Source organism: Oryzias melastigma, linkage group LG17 (assembly GCF_002922805.2).
Source record: "Oryzias melastigma strain HK-1 linkage group LG17, ASM292280v2, whole genome shotgun sequence".
NCBI lineage: Eukaryota > Metazoa > Chordata > Actinopteri > Beloniformes > Adrianichthyidae > Oryzias > Oryzias melastigma.
In genome coordinates, this window is record NC_050528.1 from 22,369,500 (window position 1) to 22,391,565 (window position 22,066).

Here is a 22,066-nt window from a genome sequence, read left to right on the forward strand (position 1 = left end):
AGAGTAAACCTCATTTCCACTGAGCGGTCCGGTCCGGTAAGGAGTGGTCCGGTACGGTCCAATTAATTCAGCCGAGTGTTTCTACTCAGTTAAGCCTTGCTCCCACCGAGCGATTCGTTTTCACAGCACGTTGTAGACCGCTAGCGTGTCATTGTAGTGCGATGACTAGAAAAGCAACAACAATGGAGGTCTTCCAGCATCTCCTTTTTTTTATTGCTTTACTTCTGCTACATTGTGAATAACAGGAATTTGATGTTATTTGAAAGCAGAGCAGTGAAGATAAATGAAAACGTTAGCTTAAATAGGCGTTATATTGGTGCTTTCTACTGTCGTCATGACTTTCTGCCAATCAACAGGTGGTTACAGCGGCTCCACCCCAACAGCCCTGTTCGATTTCTTTATGGCCCTACATCCGATGGTGGCCCCCGAAGAGGTACGGTTCTGTACTGTTTAATGGGTCCATTTTAAAATGGAAAACCTCAAAATACCATACTGTACCATACCGGACTGGACTAGACGGACCAGTGGACATTTGATGCTTCATGAAACATAGGAGGAATTTATCTCAATGGCCCAAAATATAAATAATTATTCCAATAACTGTAGAATAAAGAAAATGCTTTCAAGTTGACTAAACTCTATATCACTTCAAATTGCTAAATCCATTGAATCGCTTTAAAACAACACCGCTAACCTGGTGTAAACTGAGTGGTGGTTCTTCTGTGTTGCTGTCAGTAGCTTAAACTGATACACAAACCTACATCACCCTCCAGTGGTTGTTGCCAATTATTGAAAAAAATAAATAAATAAATAAATATCACATTTAAGTCGCATCTGAGCATAAGTTGAAACCATGAAAATAAATCAAATAATAACAATAATACTCAGAAAAATACGATAATTCTGTCTAAAATTAATTTTTAAGATGAGTGCACATTGTTTTGCTCTTTGTCGAGCAATGGTTTTAAAATGCTGATAAATTATGGAGAGAAAATAGTTTCATCTGATTTGTGGGTGTTTAATTCTCAATTTTAAAGTAATACAATAGATTCTATGCATACCTGTGTGTACTTGCAATTGTGTACTCAACATGTACAAAAATTACAAAAAACAAAGAAAAACATCTAAACATCCACAGAGCAGAAAGATGATCAGTTCACCGGCCCGCTCCAATCTGTGGGTGTTTAGACGGGTTTGGTACCGCGTGGTACTACTAGTGACTAGCGCTCAGGGAAGAGCTCTGAGCCAGAGGTGCTGTTGGTCAATCAGGTCACCGGGTTTGAAAAAGCTTTTTTTTTTTTTTTTAAGGGATAAGTGTTTAAAAATGTGTGTTTAAACTTTTCTATATTTATTATTGGGCCATAAGGGTTTAAGTGGTAAGTTTTTACTAAATATATTCACTATCTAAATTCAAAGAGAGATAAGAGAAGAAAACTCTGATGACCCAGCATTCTAGCAGCATTTGAATGCATCATTTGCACACAGTTCTCGGAGACGTGAAAAGAGTCTCACATTAGATTTGTGTGTAAATGCGGTTTTGTATGTGTGTGTAGCTTCAAGCTGCTTTAATTTTAAATTGTGTATGTGTAAATTGTATTTTTGCACATGTGAGTACACCATTTCAGTGCACACAGTTACGAACAAACTGAAATGTATGAGTTACAAATCAAGAATTACGCACACAAATGGGATGAAACTCTTTTCTCTCCATATCAATTTAAAAGAAATCACTCACTCATATTGAAACTCAAAACAATACATGACTGATCCATTTGTAGGATCCAAGTTCCACTCTCAGATCTGCAGGGAGCACTTTACTGCTAGAAGCTTGGGTCAGAACCAAACAGGGCAGAGCTGCTTCCACCAGATGGTCTCAAGTCTGACAAAACGCCATCCACCTTTCAATCCAAAACGTCATTTAAATGTTGCCATGTTTCTTTTTTAAGTCAACATTCTTACACATTTTATGTTATATTAATGCTTTCAACACTATGATTAGCATCAGGTTAAAATGCTTTTGTATGAAAAGTGTGTCACAGATAACTGTCACTGATAAGGAAATTAGGTTTAATGCCACAAATCATTTCATTTTACCAGGTTTTTTCCTGACAAAATTCAGATTTTAAACATTTTTTTTTAATATTTCATCTAAATATTCTCAAGAAATGTGTGTCACCTTCCCCATTTTCCTCAAAAACATATTTATTTACTGATTTCTGTTCCCACCATCGGCGCTCTGCTGCCCTTCGTGGTTGCTTGCCAACTGCGCTTCAGTGCAATTTATAACCAGACATGTGGCGAGCCACACATTTTAAGAGCCTTCAAAGACAAACATTTGAAAACTGAAAGCTTTAAGACTCGAGCTGAAACGATCCAGGCCTATAAAAATAAAACCGTCCAACCATCTGAGGAAAGCTGATACTGAAGAGAGGAACTGCAGAGTCAGGAGCTCTTAAATTTGGCAGGTTTACTCTAAACTTACTGCCTTCCCACACAGATGCTTGCGTGAATCATACTTAATTAGGAGGCATGACATAAATATTTCAAAACATAGCGGCGTTTATTTATATGTTCTGAGTAAATTTGTCATTCTGAAACATTAAAAGCGACTGCACAGAGACACGTTTAATCTGGAGTTCCTTCACATATGTTAGTGTGGAAATGGAAATTATGTGGAAATTACATATTTTCTGTGCACTTTGAAAGAAATTACTTTTTAAATAAGAAACTGGACAGTGACAGCAGATATTATTTAGTGGCTACTACATTCTCTCTCCCCCGTGTCCCTGTCACCCTCGATAGAGCCACACGTAAAAAAAATTCATTAAAAAAAAAAGCTTTTTTCAAAATGTCAGCTTTCTCTTGGTTTTATTTCCATAGCAACCATTTCATTTTTTGGTCACATGGGGGTGATGAACAGGTCTGTGTAATTTTTAAAAGAATCTGCAAAAGTAAATTTTAAAATTTCCTTAGCAACTGAGGTTTTTTGTAAACGACGCCCACATTTCTAATAAATTAATATCATGCGTCATATTGTTTCATTCAGCTTGAGTCACCGACTCATGTAGTAACTACTACAATGTTCCAGGGTAAAATGTGCGACGAATAGATGAACGCAACTTTTGCGATCTCGCTATACTAACGTCAATCAAAATCTAAATATAAAACTAACATTTTGGCTTGAGGAGTTGTACGGCAATGGATCAAATTCCCAAGGAGAGGAGTTCAAACTTGCAGAAGGTACCAAAGGTGTTTTATTGTTTTTAGTAAAATTCAAGATGGCTGCCCCTTTCTGAGGTCAAAGGTTAAAAAAACTTCACTAATGGTTGTAAATATAAGCTAGTGGCATGTGTGTGAAATGTTGAAGATTATTTGAACAAAAGCTTTTTTTTTCCATATGTAAATGTGAAAAATTGCCAAATTGTAGTTTGTGTGGCCATCCCATAATAATTTTAAAACTTCCCTTGGATATCTCAGACATGTGGGTTTTGATTTCGTCAGTTGATTTCTAAAACATTTTTTTAGCCCAATTAATTTTTTTTTTTTTTTTTAATTTCTCCTGCTGTGATGTCTTTTTTTCCCTCCACTGTGTGAGTTAGTAAAATTTTTGTTGTAAGAATAGTAATAGAATCATGTTCACTGGTTCTGAGAAAACTGGATTTGGACCCATTCATTTCTCTTTATTGCAGAGCACATGTGCACTGCAGGCCTAAAGATTTAAAAAGTTCTAAGGTAAACTTTAATTGATTTTAGACATAAAAAAATATTTTTGGATTTGATATTTCAGCCTGTTGGAATCCAAAGAAATCCTCATAATTACCTTTTCTTCTATTGAATGTTCGTCCATTGTTATTGTGATAAATCTCATTAAAGTGTCACTCACACAAAAGCTCACGCAAAACAAAAAAGATGACACCAACCCCGCCTGGTTAAATGCCTGTCATCATTAGCTGCTAAAAATACAGAAGTGATCCAGAAGACGGAGGATTCTGGTTTCACAGAGATGCTTCTGGGTCACTGGTGTGGAGGAGATTGATAACTGCAGCAAACATACAGATTCAGGGGCCTACCTGTCAGGTAGAACCCTCTTGCTGTAGAAATCAGGAAGTCCATCTTCCAGCATGCTCACTTCTCCATTCTCAGAGCAGTGCTGTCCACAAAAACACAACAAACGCACAATGAATCCCCAAAATATGCAGCTTCAGACAATTATCTTCAGTTACTACGGAGAGAAAATAGTCTCACTGGATTTTTATGGCGTAAATTTTGATTTTCAACTCATGCAACACTTTTTGTGTGTAACTGCGTGGATTGGTAATTGTGTTTTTGCATGTTCACTGGAATATTAAAAGAGCTCTCTAACACATTCTCACCCCAATTGGTCACATTATGGATGGGTCGCAGATTGATGCTTTGGGTGAGCCAACTTGTTGATTTTGACGTGCTGTTAAACAGATTCTGACTCCCACCTTAGTAACAACAACAATAATAAAACAAAAACACTTCTTTTTTGTCTCAGTCTGAAAGCAGTGCTCAATGTGTTGCTTTAACTTTAAACAGCCTACACAGTAAAAAGGGAAATATTGGACCAATTAACAAAAGTTCTGTAATTTAGTCAATTTAAAAATATTAGATTTTGTCAAATTAAATTTGAGTTGAGTGAACCAATTTTAATTTTATGAAGACTAAAAATTTTAAATGTAACAAATAACAGAATTTTTGTTAGTTGATCCAATATTTCACTTATTTCAGTGTAAAAATGTTTTGGCTTATAAAACAGAAATGAAAGTACAATTATTTTAATGGTTAAACACATAAGTCAATCACCAGCTTTTCTGAATCTCTTATGATAAGTACATCGAAAAACAATCAGTTGGGCTCACCTAAAGCGTCAATATGTGACCGAGGGGGGGTCCCTACCCATGCGTCATATATAATGGGTAGGGATGAGAACGTGTTGTATACAGACATCTTTTAAAAAAAAAAAAAAAAGATTTGTGCGTAGATGATGCATTTGGATGGTTCTAGAAAGCTGGGTCATCAGAGTTTTCTTATCAACCACTTTGAACTTGAAATTGCAAAGACTGCGATTGCAAAACTTTGACATTTTTCCACTTTCTTAAACAAATATGTCCACATAATTATGATTTTTAAAAATATATCACTTTTTAGAGTTTTCCTGAACTCATCGCCTCCTCTGGGCACCTTCAATGAAAGCCAGTCCCCAATCACACCAATGGTTGCCATTGCCGTCATTTTCGAAGTCTTAATTAATGAGGCATATTTGCTTAAGAAAGTAGTAAAAATGTCAAGTTTTTAACTATGCACAATCGTATTTACCAGTATTCTAGCAGCATTTAAACGCATCTTCTAATCCAGGGGTGTCAGGCTCATTTTAGCTCAGGGGCCACATTCAACCAGTCTGATCTCAACTGGGTCGGACCAGTAATATTATAGCAAAATAACCTTTGATCAACTCGTTATCTGTAGCTTTGTTTTCGTTTTGTCCATTTTCCTGGAAAGCTCGGCACGCCACGTCAGTCTTTCTTTTTGACAACAGCCTTTTGGTGATTGTGGTGTCACACCAGATCATTTTTATAGCAACTTAACAGCGATGAAGGTGGCGAGGAACCAAACTGCATCTTACCCAGATGTGACATGGATATGCTGTTCATTTCCTGATCTCTTGTCATGCCTGTTTTACTTTTCCTTTGCTCACCCTAGTGGTAGATTTGCAAATTGCGCAATTTATTTATTTAAATAACCATAACTCGCCACAGGAATGGGCTAGAAACACGCTTTTTTGTTTTTCAACCTTAGTTTTTCTACCCAATAGCTTTTCTCTTCACAACTGGGCTGGATTAAAGTATTTGGTGGGCCGGATACGGCCCGCGGGCCGTATGCTTGACACCCCTGATCTAAGCACAAATCTGTAGACATGTTAAGAGTCTCACAACCTCTTCTTCACTCATAATCCCGATCTGTGCATAAATGTAGTTTTGTGTGTGTATAAGGAAATTTGTGCAAACTTTTTCAAGATTTGCATAGCAATAACTTTAAATTCAAGGTTTTAAGATGCTGTAACGTCAAGTTGTGTAAATTGTACTTTCCTGATAATTGAGTGTACATGTGAATACACAATTGCAAGTACACACTGTCACACACAAAATGTATTGTTTGAGTAACAAATAAAAAATGATGCACACACAAATTCAGTGAGACTATTTTTCTTCCATAAATTAGCGTCTAATCAACGTAAATTCTTTCCTATTAAAGGTCAGTTCATAAAAATGCTGCTGCTGCTGCTTTGACTGAATTTGTACACATTTGAAAAAAAAAAAGTGCTTTGAAGAGACAGAGAGCTGGTCTATAAACAAACAAGATGCTGAGTTTGTCACTTCTCCGGGACTCCTGGGAGATGGCGGTGCATGATTAACATTTTAGTCACAGAGATAAACGCGACAGCTCCCTGCTTTAAAAGGAACCTTATTTTGGAAAGAGCCTCTGGCGATGAACACCGGATGAAAGGGGAAGTTCACATAAAGCATAAAAACACTCCCTCAAACCACGACACGGTTTGTCGAGTTTACATAACTCAGCTGCTGGGCGCAGGATTGAATTTATTCCTTCTGTTCTCCGCTGAATGATTCTGATAAAGGAACCGGAGAGGGTCGGAGAGGATGCTCTGGTTTGCCACGTACGGATTCGGGAGGAACGTTGAGGGCTCTGTGGCGGCGAGGTGGGCGTGGCCTGACGTGGGTCACGTGCCGTAAGGGGGAGCCGTTGGTGGGGAGGGTGGAGAGACACTCCCAGGATGCCGAGTGAGCCAAAGAGACGGAGTGTGGAGGTGCTGAGGGCGTTGGGGAGGGACAGGCCTCGTCACCTAAACCTGAAAGATGGGAATCATAAAAGTGACAAGAATCTCATCATCGGGTCACTTTGGACCTGCAGCTCATCACATGACCTGCTTTAAAGGTTGAAGAAAAGATGCTTGATGTGACTTTCAAACATATAAGCAAAAAGAACTCACTCAGTCTGGTGGAAACAGGACGGATTCTTCTGGTTCTGGAGCTCCGCTTCCTGATAGCCATAGTGTCCTTTCATGGAAGGAAAAAAACAAAGTATAAGATGGAAGAAAATGGAGAAGTCTTCCGCTTTTACTATTTATAGACTTGCCCTGATAAAAATAGTGTTTTTAAGATGTTCTTGTAGCATTTTTCACACATTGGACGACATATATAAAGAAAATAATGCTTTTTTTTTTAAGTGAAATTGCTCAGAATCAGGACAAAAAAATTTACTTCAAACTGTACGGCTGGAAAGCTCCAATATTACTCTTCATTTTAGTTGTGCCCTAATGTTGGGTTGGGGGTGCGAGGAGCTGTAAGGCACCGGCAGAGATGTCAATAATGAGGAGGGGAAGTGGGGCCAGGGTTGCTCCACAACAAAAGTCCCGCCCACAACTTGGAGGTGAATTTCTAGTGATTTATGTCCTGGATTTTGCCTAAAAAGGGCATAACCGTAAATAAAAGACTTACAAAAAGTACTAAAACCAAGACTTTTGTATCAATCTCAGTCTTTAAAAACATTTAAATTAATGTACTGACTACACGTTTTAACAAAAAATGTATTTAACCATGTATATTTCCCATAATTATTTGTGACTAAATAGTTTTTGTTGATGTAAATTGTTTTATATATTTGATGTGCTTTAATCTACTTTTTTATTTCTCTACCTCCCAGGTTCTTATTGTAAATAATAATGTGTTCTTAATAGCTTACCTCATAGGAAACTTTTAATATTTTTTTTTATTCTCAAAAACGTCTTTTTACTCTTCCGTTTGAGCATGTTTTCTTATTTAATTAGAGAAAAATTATTAAAAACACGTTTTCCAGTTAGGCGTCTTATCTTGTTTTTTTTTGTTAACTTCTGTAATTTTTTTTTTAATCTACAAAACAAAACCTAAAAAAAAAATCTAAATAAATAAAAATCTAAAAGCGAATATGTTGGTATGACTCCAGCCTTAAAAAGAAAAGTCTGAGTACATCTGCATTTTAAATACACATTTTAAAAAATATAAAAAAGACAAACACATAAAACTCCACAAAAACATTTTAGGACTTGATTGTAATTGTAAATGCTGAAATAATCTCATCAAGCGGACGTTTACATTTAGGTCGTTTTGTCTCCTGATGACAAAGCCTCCACCTTTTTCACTGCATTTCCATCATGTAGATGAAACTGAGCGTCCTGCAGCTCATCTGGAGGAACTGTGTTCAAAACTCACTTTAGAATAAAGCACACAGCAACTGTACGGACATATGAAACAAAGTCTGGAACCTTTAGGTTTTACTGGATGCAGATATTAACATTATAGCCCTGCAGACAACTTAACTAAAAGTTAGGGGTGTAACAATTCATTTTAAGGTTGATTTGATTTATATCATAATTTCTGGTTGCCAATCCGATTCATAGATATTGGTTCATCTTGAACGACCCGATTCAATTTGAGCCAAATCACTGATATAAAATGGATCAATTCAAAGTATTTCCACACATTGGACTGTAATGATGGATTAATGATGTGTGTTGTCTGCTGTGATGGTACTTTATTTTTTTTGATGTTATTGTAAAATAAACTTACCATGTCTCAATCCAAATAGCGTTTTCCACGGATTTGTCTAATTTTGAAACAATTTTTTTAATGGTTTAGGTTGATTCAATTCCGCCTCAGATCGATCTAGTAGGATGGTTAGAATGGAAACCGATTCATCGTTACACCCCTAAAAATAACAGAAGTTAAAGGGTAACCAAACAGGGAAGATGGAGGGCTTGGGGGTGGACCATTATCATTACTGGAGATGTAGATCATGATGTGGAACTTCTCGTTTGACCAATCACAAAATTCAACTGTAATCCCCCGTTTTAACCAGTAGGGGGCTTTAAACAACTTTATTTTAATTTATCAAAAATTTGGCAATGACCAACAGACTTTTAAAGCCCTGTTTATAAAGGGTCAACAGTCAAAAAAAATCTTGATTTAGGGTTTGGTTATCCTTTAAATTACAACCCCAGAAGAAAGAGAAATATTTGGGTTTCAAAATGTTTCTTGTTTTTAGAATTTTTACTGTGTGTTTTTTTTTAAGTATCATTTAGTCGTTGTGTCAAACACTTACTATTCCCAGGTTGACGCCAAACTCATCGTCGGGGAAGTCCAGAGAATCAGTTAGTCTCGACTGTCTCACAGTCCGTCTGCCGGTCCCAACGTCGTCCCAGCGCTTCGCCTGAGACACCTGCCGCAGCTGATGCAACACACACACACACACACACCGCACAGACTTAAACACACTTTCAACTCCATCATTAACCTTGAACGCAGCCTCAGAGGACTTGCGTGTCCGCCTTTGTACACTTTGAAGTTCACAAGCATAAGAAAGAGCGTTTTATGATCACTGGCCACGGAGTTTAAGAAGAATCCAAATTAAAAACAATACTTTTTTTTCCATCTTCAAAGCAGGGCGAGACTTGAAAAAGGACAAGCATTGCATCCCAACAGGAAGCTCCATAAGAAGTTGTGGGAGTGAATGAAATGTGAAGCAGAGCAGAAGAGGCACTTTTATTGCCAAAAGTCTCATTTCGTCTGCTCTTTCCGCAGTCTTCATTTTAAAACAAATTACATAAAAAAAAAAAAAAACGCTGCAGGGAATAATAACAGCGAATACTTGCTCACATTACTATGTTGTCTAAGAACAAAATAATTGCTTTAAAAAGACGCTGCACCCATCACTGCAAAATTTCCTGGTGCTGTAGTGGATACCGTGGGATTATCAGCAGAAATATCTACAGCTTTTTTCACTTCTTGTTACAATCATAGATTTTTTCAACTCATTATTTTCTACTAAAATAAATCATGTTGATCAAATGAGTCTAAAAACATACTTGACTCCCATCAAAATCCATATTTACCAGTTTTCCTTTTTAAGGAAGTTTGTCAAACTTGTTAAGATCCTTTGAAGTCTTCAGGATGTTGAGGCACCACGGCTATTAAAAATACATTTTTTCTTCATTATATCTCAAATGAAATTGAGATTAATGCAAAAAAACTGAGAAAACACAACTGGTTGAATGGTCTTTATTTGGGGAACCACTGTCTGTATATGACAACTGGACTGAGTGACCCCTCCCCCCCAAACTCTAAGAAGCCAAAATAACAGACTTCTATCAGTAAATAAACACCTTATTTTTCAGAAAAAAAAAATTCTTGCTCTAACATGTTCTTAAAATCCACACAATATTTTCTCTTTATTGTAATTTATAAAAGTTATAAATTGGCCAATCAGATGCCTCAATAAAAGCATGTAGTCTCATGTTGAACGCCCGATTTATTGATGAATTCTGATGAGTTCTTGAGAGAGATTTCAGGCTCAGTGTGCTGTGCTGCCAACTAGTGGTCGGGAGTTTAGAGGGAAAACAAAAGTAAGACGCTGATAAGACGCTCATAAATAATTAATCAAATATTGTCTTGTCAGCATTTTAAATCGATCGCCAAATGAAATATCGCGATGGATCAGCAGATCAATTTTAATCTCTACCCCGACTTAAAAGTATAGCATTTGCAACAACAAAGAAAAAATCGTGCCAACTTTAACAACATTGTCCCATAAGTCAGTGCTGTATTCTGTTTCTACTAGTTTGAAAAAAGGTAATTGATATTTGAGTCCTGCCTGTTAATTTGTATAGTTTTAATAGAAGAGAGTGTACAGTTTATCAAACCCCATGAGTGAACAATCTGCAAAGAAACCACACGGTCGTATCGATCTACGTTGGAAATTATGATTTAAATGTGAATTTTTATTTATCATCTAATTCAGAAACATTAAGGACATCTGTGTTCATTTGTGCTAAAATAACTTTAAAAGTAATACAATTTAAAAAGACTACATTGTAAAAGTAATGGGTCTACTTGGAAAATGGTACCAAACCGTTTTAGGTAAAGGAAAAACACAAGTATAACAGTACCTGTAGATTCAAACTGTAGATGGTGGTGGTTGTTGGGGGTTCATTTCTTTGTCTTTTAAATTCTGTAAAGTTCTGCATCCCTAATATTTGAGCCAATGTTGCTGTTTGTAGACAAGGGACTGCTCTAAGACTAAAAGAATGTTTTAAATTCAATATTTTCTTTAATATATATATAAAAACAAAGTTATTATCTTGATTTACCAGCCAATTACATTGCAAAAATAAAACAGTAAATTAGTACTTGAATATCCCTGGTGTGTACTTTGGAGACTTAAACTAAAAAGAGATTTATTTTTGCTCTTTTTATTAGAATTTTTAAAAATAAAAATGTCACAAATTTGTTTTTTTCCTTAAAGTAAATGGCTGAAGAAAGAACTAAGTCACAGGTTGAAGAAAACAAAACACATTTTTAAAAGTTAAATATCTTCAAAACAATGCCAATAAAGAGATAAGCCAACCTCTCCAGAGTGCTACCTTAACTCTTCCAATGACATTTTCAGGCTGCATTAGTTGAAGTTTAAAAGTCGCTATGAAGCTGACCAACTTTAATCCAGTAAAAGTCAAAAGAATTTCAGTTTTGTTAATGTGTGCAGGTCTAGAGCAGTAAATCATGTTTCTCTAGGCTAATTGAGGAAATAAAAACATGAAATCTAAGCAACCAAAACACATTTTGTTCTACTCTACCCAAGAAAAGCGTGCAGTAAAGGGATATTACCAGTACCAGTGTTTTATGAGTGTTATACAGCTCTTGGAGAATCTGGTCCACGATGGAGTTGGTCAGATAGGAGACCACAGACAGCTTCACCTCTCTGAGACAAGAAAGAGACGGTCAGACGGGAACATTCTGTACGGATTGAGCTTTCAAAGCGGCCGTGTTTCATACTCCAGGGCTCTGTTGATGTCCTCGGCGGCTCGCTCCATCAGGGCGTTGCGAATGGCAGAGCGAGGGATGGAAACCTGCTCGGAGATGGAGGACAGAGGAGGACTCAGCCTCTCGGCAGCCAGGCAGGACATGGGACACAGCTCCCGACACAGAGACACCATGGAGTCCACAACCACCTGGACAGAACAAGTCGCCATTTCAAAAACACATCATTTTAGGAAACACCTTGCAAGAATCAAACAGATATTTAGGTTAATGGTGTGTGTTGAGGAATAGAAATATTGGGGTGAGTCTATTTTCTCGCCATAGTTTTCAAGTAGTAGGAGTGTGGACTTCCAACAAGCTCACTCCTAATTGGTGAGAGTGGTTGCCATAGAAATTATGATGACTCGGTCCAATCACTGCGTACTAATATCATCTGGCTTCAACATTGTAACATCATGAAAAAATGGCAACCGGATTGACTTTCTTTCGTCTGATGGAAGTAAATATTTTTCTATAGGTGATGTCACACTCACTCAGTCCCGCTCTTTTATACAGTCAATGATCAAAGGCATGTCGCAACTTCCAAATTAACAAGTTCAAACGAATGTCAGCAACACTATCATTAGTGTGAATCAAGCTGATGCGTTCTAAATAATTCTGATTGATGATTGCCTTGATAAGTCAGTAAAAATAGAGTTCAATTTGTGTCAGTGGCTTATAAAATATATGAAAAAAGTCATTTTGATATACTGCCAATGCAACAGCTTCTGTGACATGGGGGGGATGTGTGGGTTTCAAATTTAAAGATCAGGTTAGAGAATAAGAGCCAAGATTATCTGCCCTTTGTCTACCGGGAGCAAGAAATATGATGATGCCCGAACAACACTCAGGAGAGCAACATCAAAGGCCAGACTTTAATCCTATAAACTGTTTTCCAGTGAGGCAGGAGGCGAAAACTCTGCCTGAGGATGTCAAAGGCGACTGGAGCGTTCAAAATAAATATTGAAGAAATAAATGTTGTCAATAAGAGTTGGCATCTTCATCTTGGAAGTCATTTTGACTGAAAATATAACCCAAACCTCGATTAAAATTGTCATGTCAAATCAAATATGAAAGGGTTTCTGAGTGTTTCCTCAGAGTTTCTATTTCCCTCCTTTCAGTTTTTTTTGCTAAATTCAGAAGAACAACTTCCAACCAAACCAAAGTGGAACAGACAAAACAAACAATAAATAAAAAAAAAAGCGTAAAATATGCAACACCCTGTGAATTTCAATGGCCTGTTTCTTTTGAAGTCGGCACACCAACAGTACGCACGATGTCATGTACCATTAATGGGCAATTTAAATGCAACGGGCTCACTGCTGTTTAAAATAGAAAGGCGTCAGGGAAACATAGGTTAGTCCGAGGAGGCCCGTGGGTTCAGGCTCCACGCGTACCTGCAGCTCTTTGTCTGCAGCTTTGGCCAATTCCCCAGCCAGAGTGTCCAGGCGCTGCTTGACAGGTCCGTCCACTGACAGCACATGGGCCAGCTCGCACAGAGACGGGTACAGCTGAGGGAGACACAGACTCCTGAGGTAAGGGCGAGGGTAGCTTTAGACTGCACGCTCCACCGACCACACTCCACAGGAGAAAAGAGAAAGCTTTCTGAAATTATAACCTTTAGACATGTTTTGCTAGGTTTTCATATATAGATTTTAATTTACAAAAAGGACATTTAATATAAAATAAATAAAAAATATTCCAATTCTTATGGGTGCTGTTTGGCTTGGCCATTGGACAATGTAAATAGTGAATGAAAAAAAAATATATATAATAATTTTACAATATAATTTTGACGAATTATATTTTTATTTAGAGTAAAATATTGAAAGTTTTTAAGGTTTAAGTTGATTTATTCTGGAAAAATATTCCTGCCTTCTTATTATTCATAATTATGTTCAAAAGTTATGATTTTAAAGTTATAAAAATTGGCATTCTGCTAGATTTTTGGACTATTTTGACATTTACTAATTTTTTTAGGCAATTTTGGAGTTTAGCTAAGATTTCAGCTACATGCTAGCTGTTTTGGCTAATTTAGGCTATTTTGGAGCTTTGCTAATATTTCAGCTACATGCTAGCTGTTTTGGCTAATTTAGGGTTTATAAAAAAACGTTTTTTAGGCTGTTTTGGAGCTAGGCTAATAGTGACTCTAGTCTCAATGCACATTTTACTTTGGTGCTCCCTATACAAGTTACATATGTTTGAAAATACAGCATTCATTTATGTTTTATAATCCAGTGTGCCTCGTAGTATGGAAAAAAAAGCACTGCTTTAGTTAGGCTTCCCTATGACAAAGACTTCAACCATTAGTCTAATTAGAAATGCGACATCATTTTGTCCATAGTTCTGCAGTATTGCAAGAGATAAGTGCATTTTTAAAGGTGTTGCTGCAATAATTTCTTTAGTGTTTCCAGCTTCCTGCTTACATTTAATAGGATGCATAACATTTACCAGCTCATGCAACAATATGAGCAGCATTAACATTTAATAAACACATGTTGGCTTTATAATTCACCTCTGTGATATGCCAAGAACATGAAACGGTACAAAGTGCTTTAACGGGAGTTGTGTACAGATGTTTGAGTGTTAAATACTTCAACACAAACAGCCTTTATGTTTGGGCTGAGCTGCTACTGTGTTTCTAGCTGTAGCGTTCATATATCAGTGGAAATATTTGATACAAAAAATTGAGATCTGATCTTTTTTAGATCTTTCTAAAGCCTCTAAGGTTTTCATAAATCCTATTTTGAACATTTTTACCTTATATATAAAAGAATATAGATTTTATATCCAAAATTAACTTTATGTTCTTGTCTTACTCCAGGACTCATCTTGTGCATATTTTTTTTAAACATTATGGCAAGTCAGATTCTTCCTAATTACTGCTTGTGTTCTGTTTAATAAAGCAATCCATAAAGTAAAAGCTCATGACTAATCAACTATTATTAGGATCATTGGTAATAACTCACTGGTTATAGAAAGGGGTTGATAATTAAACCTCCAGAGCTCGTACTGTTTTTTCATACAAAGATTTCAATGTTACATTAGGGAATTACATGAGAGCTGAACATCGTTGCCAAAAAATGTACTTTTCCTTAAGAGAGTTGGCCCCAAGGTAGCTGGGCTTTTTCTGTGGATGGACAGGATTAGGTCAGTTTGCGTTTGGCTAATTTGAGGCCTTTCTATGGGTTTGTAGATGCCATTGTTCTGCCATCCTCTATCCTTCACAAAAAAGGAACAAACTAGGCTAATTAAAATAAAATCTTGGAATAAGGAAATTGGGGTCATTGTAGATCAGACATGTTGATGGTCTGCTATCAATCAAGGTGGAGAAAAATGTCATTGTTTGGCATAAAGTGAAATCAGAATAATAACCATAGAAATAGAAAAAGAAGCTGTGATCTTAGCTAGTGCTGGGCAATATGGACAAAACTGTATATCACAATATCAATTATTTTACATTATAATAACGATATATATCACAATATAAGACAATAAAGCATATTTTCAGTTATTCTCTGAAAAAAATGTCAGCTTTACTTTTCTGACTGTTTTAAGTTACAGATAACTGAATTGTCACAATTGAGAAAAACATTTTAGTGCAGCAAATTAAATCAAATGAGAACCGATGTGGCTGATTTACAGCAGCCTCACATTTGTTTCAAAAATCAAAGGTATTTAAACTTCTTTGCAAAGAATCTCTTGTTAATTTGTCTTTATTTTCACTTATATATATATATATATATATATATATATATATATATATATATATTTGTGTACACACTGACGAGGCAACACCTATGCAAATGTCTTGGGCTATTTAATGATAGATTTGGCGTAATAACTGATCAAATTAGGTTAGAAACTACACAAATGATAGGAGATAAATGTCACAATAAACATTTTCAATCGCCCAGCTATAATCTTTGCCGAAACTCACAACTAGCTAACATAAGCTTGGCTTAAAAATTAGCAAATCCATTTAATCTAAAAAAAACCAGGTTTAGTTATAGAGTTATAGCATATTGACCGTTGAAAGCAACCGCAGCCTTACTACCATTAACATCTCCCATCAGTAGGTTTAGTTCAGTTTAAGGTCGATGTTTTGTGAAGAATTTTCTGTTTTGTACTACTAAAATGTTGCAGTTATTTCCTCTTTTAATGTGGTATGAATCACAAAATGAACAACTGCCAGGAAAGTGTCTGTACTTATGTTCCTTTGAAGAGGAAAAGTAGTCAGAACAGAATTTACAGGTTTAACTCCGTAAAAAAAAAGGATTTTTGTTGATATTTGTCAAATCTTTTTATAGATAATGAATGCTGAACACTCCTAAACTTGAGTCTCCTTTAGGGAAATTTCAAGTCACTGTATTTAGGACTGTAAGGAAACTCTAGTCCAAGTCAAAAACCTTAAATCTTTCAGCCGGTTGCATCAAAACAAAAATCCTCTTACAGCTCTGGAGTTCCTGGCCTCCTTGAGTATTTGTCTGGCCGTCTGGACCTCCTCCTCTTCCTCACAGCCTTTCAGGACACAAACCTGCTGCTGCACTCGAATGCACAGACGCTCCATCACCTACAGTCATGCCAAAAAACAAAAAAAACAACAAAATAATAATAATAAAAAAATCAACTTAGAACAAAAACAGGAATGAAAAAGTGAAAAGTTCAATCGCTATAAATAATAAACCACACGCGTACTTGTTCAGCAGTGCTAGTGACGAGACCTTGGTGCAGCCTGAAAGCCTGTTTCTGGGAGAATCGCTGAGTCTGGTTGTTCCGGAGCAGGGCACGCTGAATCTGTCTCACACAAACACGGACAGAAAACAGGGAAACCGAGCAGTGATGGGTGTTTACAGAGTGAAGAGTGGAGGAGGCAGTGGACATCTTCATTTGCATCGTAATAGGAAAACTAAAGAAGGAATTTAAAACTCTAGAAAAAATAAAAAAGCTTTTAATTCTCTTTCTTGACTCGGCAGATGCTGCAGTTCCCTGAGTCATCACCTTAAGAAAAAAGGACGAGTCAAGGACGATGGAGACTCAGACAACGTTGAGACAAACCGCTATGGAGATAAAAATCATTTTGATAAGATTTGTAAATGTGGAGATTTAATCACGAGTATTTAAAATAAAATAAAATTCAATCATGCTTCTAAGCATCCACTTGTAATGAAAAGTCTATGTAAACAGGCGCAAATCCATAATTCAGGGTTCCTCTCATGTTTATGCATCACTATACAAGTTTCTACGGACAAAACATTGAACACATGTTGAAAGTTTATGGAGAGAAAATAGACTCAACACGATTTGTGCATGTGTAATTCTTGATTTGTGCATAACTTTGGATTTGTGTGTGTAATTCTTGATTTGCAACTCATACAATATATTTTGCACATAACTTAAAATATGATGAAACTTAACATGCACAAATTAAAATTGTAACATCTTGAAACTAAATCTTTAAAAATTATGCACAAATCGATTGTTACGCACACACAAACACAAATTTAAGAAAAAAATCTCAGGTGAGACTCTTCAAAATATATTGTATGAGTTATAAATCAAGAATTATGCACACATAAATCCAAAGTTACGCACGCACAAATTGTGGTGACTATTTTCTCTCCATAAAAGTTAAACCGAAAGAACTGTGAGCAATCAGGGACTCCGAATTGGTGGCGACATATGGACGGTGTCGCTTTTCATTCACAAAAGGGCCAAATGATTCTGAAGGAGAAATTAATTATTGCGGTTTGTGCCCGGCTGGATTTATATGACACCAAGTCTTTCATTTAACGGAACAATTTTACCCTGTATTTTTGTAAATCATTAAATATGTGTCTGTGACTCTTAAGTAGACACAAATGTGTATTACTTACAAACATGTTTGCATTTTCAAACCTTTGAATAAATACTTGTAAATCTCCACATACACATTCTTTTATACTTCATTTTTTGACACCTCAGATGTCCAGGAGAGGGAGCTTGGTCTGTAAACAGAACTGCTCTGTTGGACTGCAGCTCTTGAGCTCAGTGACAGCAGAGTTTTTGTAACGAGCATTGGTGCCGACAGATCACCACCAAACCAGACACACGACTGCAAGAACACATTTTACAGCAGCCTGAAATTTACTTTACACATCCTAGGCTCCTATTAAATATCTGTTACTCTCTAGACCAATAAATATAAATATTAGGGCTGTCAGATTTGTCGCGTTAATTTCGCTTTAACTTGACATGTTCATTTTTTTCCTAAAAAAGGCCACATATTAATTTGCGATTAATCGCGAGTTAACTGTGGGCAATACGATTAATTGCAATTAAAAATTTTAATCGCCTGACAGCTCTAATAAATATATATGAAAGCTGGGCTCTATTCGACTTTTCTCTTCAAAAGATTTGGATTTTGGGGTCAATTTTTGCAGTGTTTTGTGCTAATCCAAATCCACATTCCTGCTGCCATGTTGGTTTTTCAACTGACCAACCAGCAAGAATGAATTTCCCTTAAGATCAAATTTTATTGGACATTTGTGCACAAAAAAACTAAATTGATCCCAAACTTGTTGGATTCTAGTTTTAATGGTTCTGCTTTGACATGCTTTACTTTTGGATATTTGTATTCTTTATTCAAACATATATCTCGGTTTAAACTAATTTTCTACAGCTTTAAAAGTCAGTCTGTAAAACAGTAAATGGAGGTGTTCCTCACCTTGGCCAGGGCTTGTTCCATCTTTTCTGGTGCGCTGCGGTATGCCTGAGTTATGTCACCGAGGGGGAGGGGCATGTATTGGAGGGTAAAGTTGCTAGAAGATTGATAGTGAAGAGAGAAAAACAAAAAGAGTTTAAGCACTGCAATATCCGCTTAAAAGCCTTAATTTTTCTAAAAAATGACTGGGCCTTATAATCCGGACAGCCTTTTTCATATGGATTCATTTGTGCTTATTGACGTCACAGTGATTTTAGAGGTACACGGCTCTCTGTCAAAATGATTGGGTGTCATTGTGAGTACTTTTTTTCTTAAACATGTTACCAAAAATGTTCGTGTAGTTACAATAACGTTCGTTTTACCAGTATCAGTCTGTTTTTTACGTATTACAAATAAGGTTGGGAGATACAAATATTGTGAATAGGCTAACATGGCTAACATGTAGCGATGTCAGACTTATTTTTTGTACAATACTGAAAAGGTTGAGAGTTAGCGTAGTTACATTAACGTTTGTTTGTTGTATCAGTCCGTTAGGAATGTAAAGATATTGCTAATATGCTAATGCAGCTAACATGCAGCCGTGTCGGACTGTGCTTTTATCTATTTCTTATACATGTAGCTAAGAAAGTTGGGAGTTGGCAGAGTCACAGTAAGGTTTGGTTTAGCGGTATCAGTCAGTTTTTTGCTGCTACAAACAACGTTGGGAGTTACAGGCAGTGTGAAGAGGCTAACGTGGCTAAAATGTAGCGGTATCAGAATTTTTTACGCGGTTACAGTTGAGAGTTAGCTTAGTTACAGTAATGTTAGTTTTACCGGTATCAGTCTGTTTTTTAAGTGTTACAAATAACATTGGTAGTTACAGATATTGTGTATCTGCTAACACTGTTAACGTTTCAGAGAGTTCGATTATTTAAAAAGGTTAAGAGTGAGCACAGTCACAGCAACGTTCGTACTAGTGATATCAACCTGGATTTTTACTTGTTAAAAACAAGGTACAGATATTGTTATTATGCTAACGTGGCTAACGTGTAGCGGTGTCAGACTGTTTTTATTTATTTATTTTTTTTAAGTGTGTCATTAAAAAGGTTGGGAGTTAGCAGAGCCACAGTAACATTTGTCTTAGTTTTTACGCCTTGCAAACAAGGTTAGGAATTACAGATATTATGAATACACAAACCTTGATAACGTGTAGCAATATCAGACTTTTTTTTCAACCCATTAATAAAAAGGTTGAGAGCTAGCGTAGTCAGAGTATTGTTTGTTTTTGTGGTATCAGTCAGTTTTTTTACGCGTTAAAAGCAAGGTTGGCGTTCCAAATATTTTTATTATGCTAACGTGGTTAACATGTCTCAGTTTTTACGTGTTGCAAACAAGGTTAGGAGTAAAAGATATTTTGAATACGCTAATGTTGTCAACGCATGGTAGTATCAGACCTTTTTTTATTTACCCGTTAGCAAAAAGGTTGATGGCTAGCGTAGTCGGAGAAACATTTGTTTTAGCGGTATCAGTCAGTTTTTTATGAGTTACAAACAAATATTGTTTATACGTTAACATGTAGTGGTGTCGGACTGTTTTTTTGTAAATGTTACTAACAAAGTTGGAGTTAGCGGAGACACAGTAAAGTTTGTTTTACTGGCATCAGTCTGTTTTTTTACGTGTTGCAAATGAAGTTGGGACTTTTTGGTTTTTTGAATACGTCAATGTTGGTAACGGTTATAATGTGTGGCATTTCACGAGTCCCAGAGTTTCTGCAAATGCAGTTAATAAAGTTTGACTTGACTTATCTCTGACTCTTTTGTCTCACTTTATGATTCTTTTAGGCTTATATGACAAAAGTTAAAAAATAGACCATTCGTTGATGGTGCGCTTTATAATCCAGTGCACCCTATAGTACAGAAAATACAATAATATCCTTTTTGGAATAACAGGCAGACAAAAAAGTTTATCTTTACTAGAATAAACAAGAAAAGCCAAAGATTGAAGTCAATCTGTTGTCTCAATTCCCAGATAGACCCGCATGTCCTTTTCCACCCAGACAAGAGAACAAACTTCCCTCCCACATTAATCTGACGGCCATACACATCAGAGGACTGATGAAATGCTTTGAAACAGTCAACACTGTAGAGATGCTTATCCTCCTTTCTCTATGGGTGTGCGGGAGATGTCGTGAGTGCACAGAAACATGCTTCGTCTTACTGCTCCAGCGCCCTCGCCACATCTTGGAATCCTGTTGCGGTGGTGTTATTGCGATCCCACGTCACACTTCTGAGGGGCATCAAGCCGGCAGGAAAATGGGGTGAGACAGGCACAGAGATGGAGGAGGATCAGTTGCTGCATCAGATACAGTCCCACACACATGCTCTCTTCTCTGCTGCTCTATCAAAGTCAGAACCCCTCCATTCAGTTCAACAAAGACGTTCAAGACAAATTAATGAACCGTTCCCCTTCGACACGCACGGAATCATTCTATAAAACAATCTTTAAGAACAACTTCTATGCAACTAATGAGCTTCCAGTGTTTTTGCACTTTTTTGATACCTCCACTCATTTCCAACCCTACTCATCTTCTCTCTCTAGCGCAACATCCCCGACCCCTCCCACCCGCTTTGCCCTAGAAATTTAATCAGCAAAGCCTCAATATTGCTCATTAGGAGGTCTTTCCCATTCTGTCACAACTTCCCTTCTTTCTTTCTAGTCCAAATCTAAGCGTTTTCCCATCCAAACCCCTCCAACTTTTGTTTGTCTGCAACTTCTCTGACAGTTCTGCTCAATGTGTGTCTTGTGTTGCAAAATTCAGAAGGCCTCAAGGGCCATTCTGTCCACCCACTATTTCACCTCGTTTTCCCCTCACACCGAGTCTTTTCTTTTAATCATGGCTTGATGTGCTTCCTCTTTTTTTAAAGAAGCGCCGCTCTGCCTCTGAGCCCATCTGTGTGTCTCATCCATGGTCTGTATTCAACGCCTCAAACTCTCTAAGACTGTTGTTTCAAGTCCTTTCAAAAACGTACCTTCTCTTTCCCTTTGGAGAAACTCTAGTTACCATGTCCTGTTGGCAAACTACTTTATCCTCCATTGAAAAAGCAAAAAAACTAAAAAGGAACAAGGACACACCTTAGTGTGGTGTTGATTTGCAGAGCTTTACTGAGCATCTTTGCACCCGAGTCCTCCAGATAGTTCCCACTGAGGTCCACTTTCCGTAGGCAGGCGTTGGAGCCCAGGGCATTGACCAGTACGGTGCCCCGCTGGCGAAGCCTCGAGTCAGCAAGGGAGAGTGACTGCAAAGCCTGCAAAAAGAAGATATAATTGGATATAAGGATGCATAAGTGGTAACATCCATGCTTAAATGATGAGGAAAAAGTGCTTGAGATAGCATGAAATAGAAGGAAATGATACATATTTGATTTGTTAGATAGAGCTAGATTTAAAGATCTTTAAA

The 22,066-nt window shown here is 36.9% G+C and overlaps 1 protein-coding gene across 1 annotated transcript in view; it reads right to left on the reverse strand.

Annotated features, from left to right (window-relative positions):
• The window catches only part of carmil3 (capping protein regulator and myosin 1 linker 3), a gene marked incomplete at its 3' end in the record, with an annotated part of 127,718 nt that overhangs the window by 6,172 nt on the left and 99,480 nt on the right, over nt 1–22,066 (reverse strand). The window contains exons 21-32 of the mRNA XM_024274320.1: nt 21,742–21,914; nt 20,827–20,895; nt 18,634–18,727; nt 16,626–16,724; nt 16,381–16,500; nt 13,325–13,438; nt 11,904–12,079; nt 11,742–11,829; nt 9,178–9,303; nt 7,031–7,097; nt 6,702–6,889; nt 4,071–4,150 (exon numbers count right to left, since the gene is read on the reverse strand). Of these exons, the coding sequence (XP_024130088.1) occupies nt 4,071–4,150; nt 6,702–6,889; nt 7,031–7,097; nt 9,178–9,303; nt 11,742–11,829; nt 11,904–12,079; nt 13,325–13,438; nt 16,381–16,500; nt 16,626–16,724; nt 18,634–18,727; nt 20,827–20,895; nt 21,742–21,914 (1,394 nt within the window). The remainder of the gene's footprint in view (nt 1–4,070; nt 4,151–6,701; nt 6,890–7,030; nt 7,098–9,177; nt 9,304–11,741; nt 11,830–11,903; nt 12,080–13,324; nt 13,439–16,380; nt 16,501–16,625; nt 16,725–18,633; nt 18,728–20,826; nt 20,896–21,741; nt 21,915–22,066) is intronic.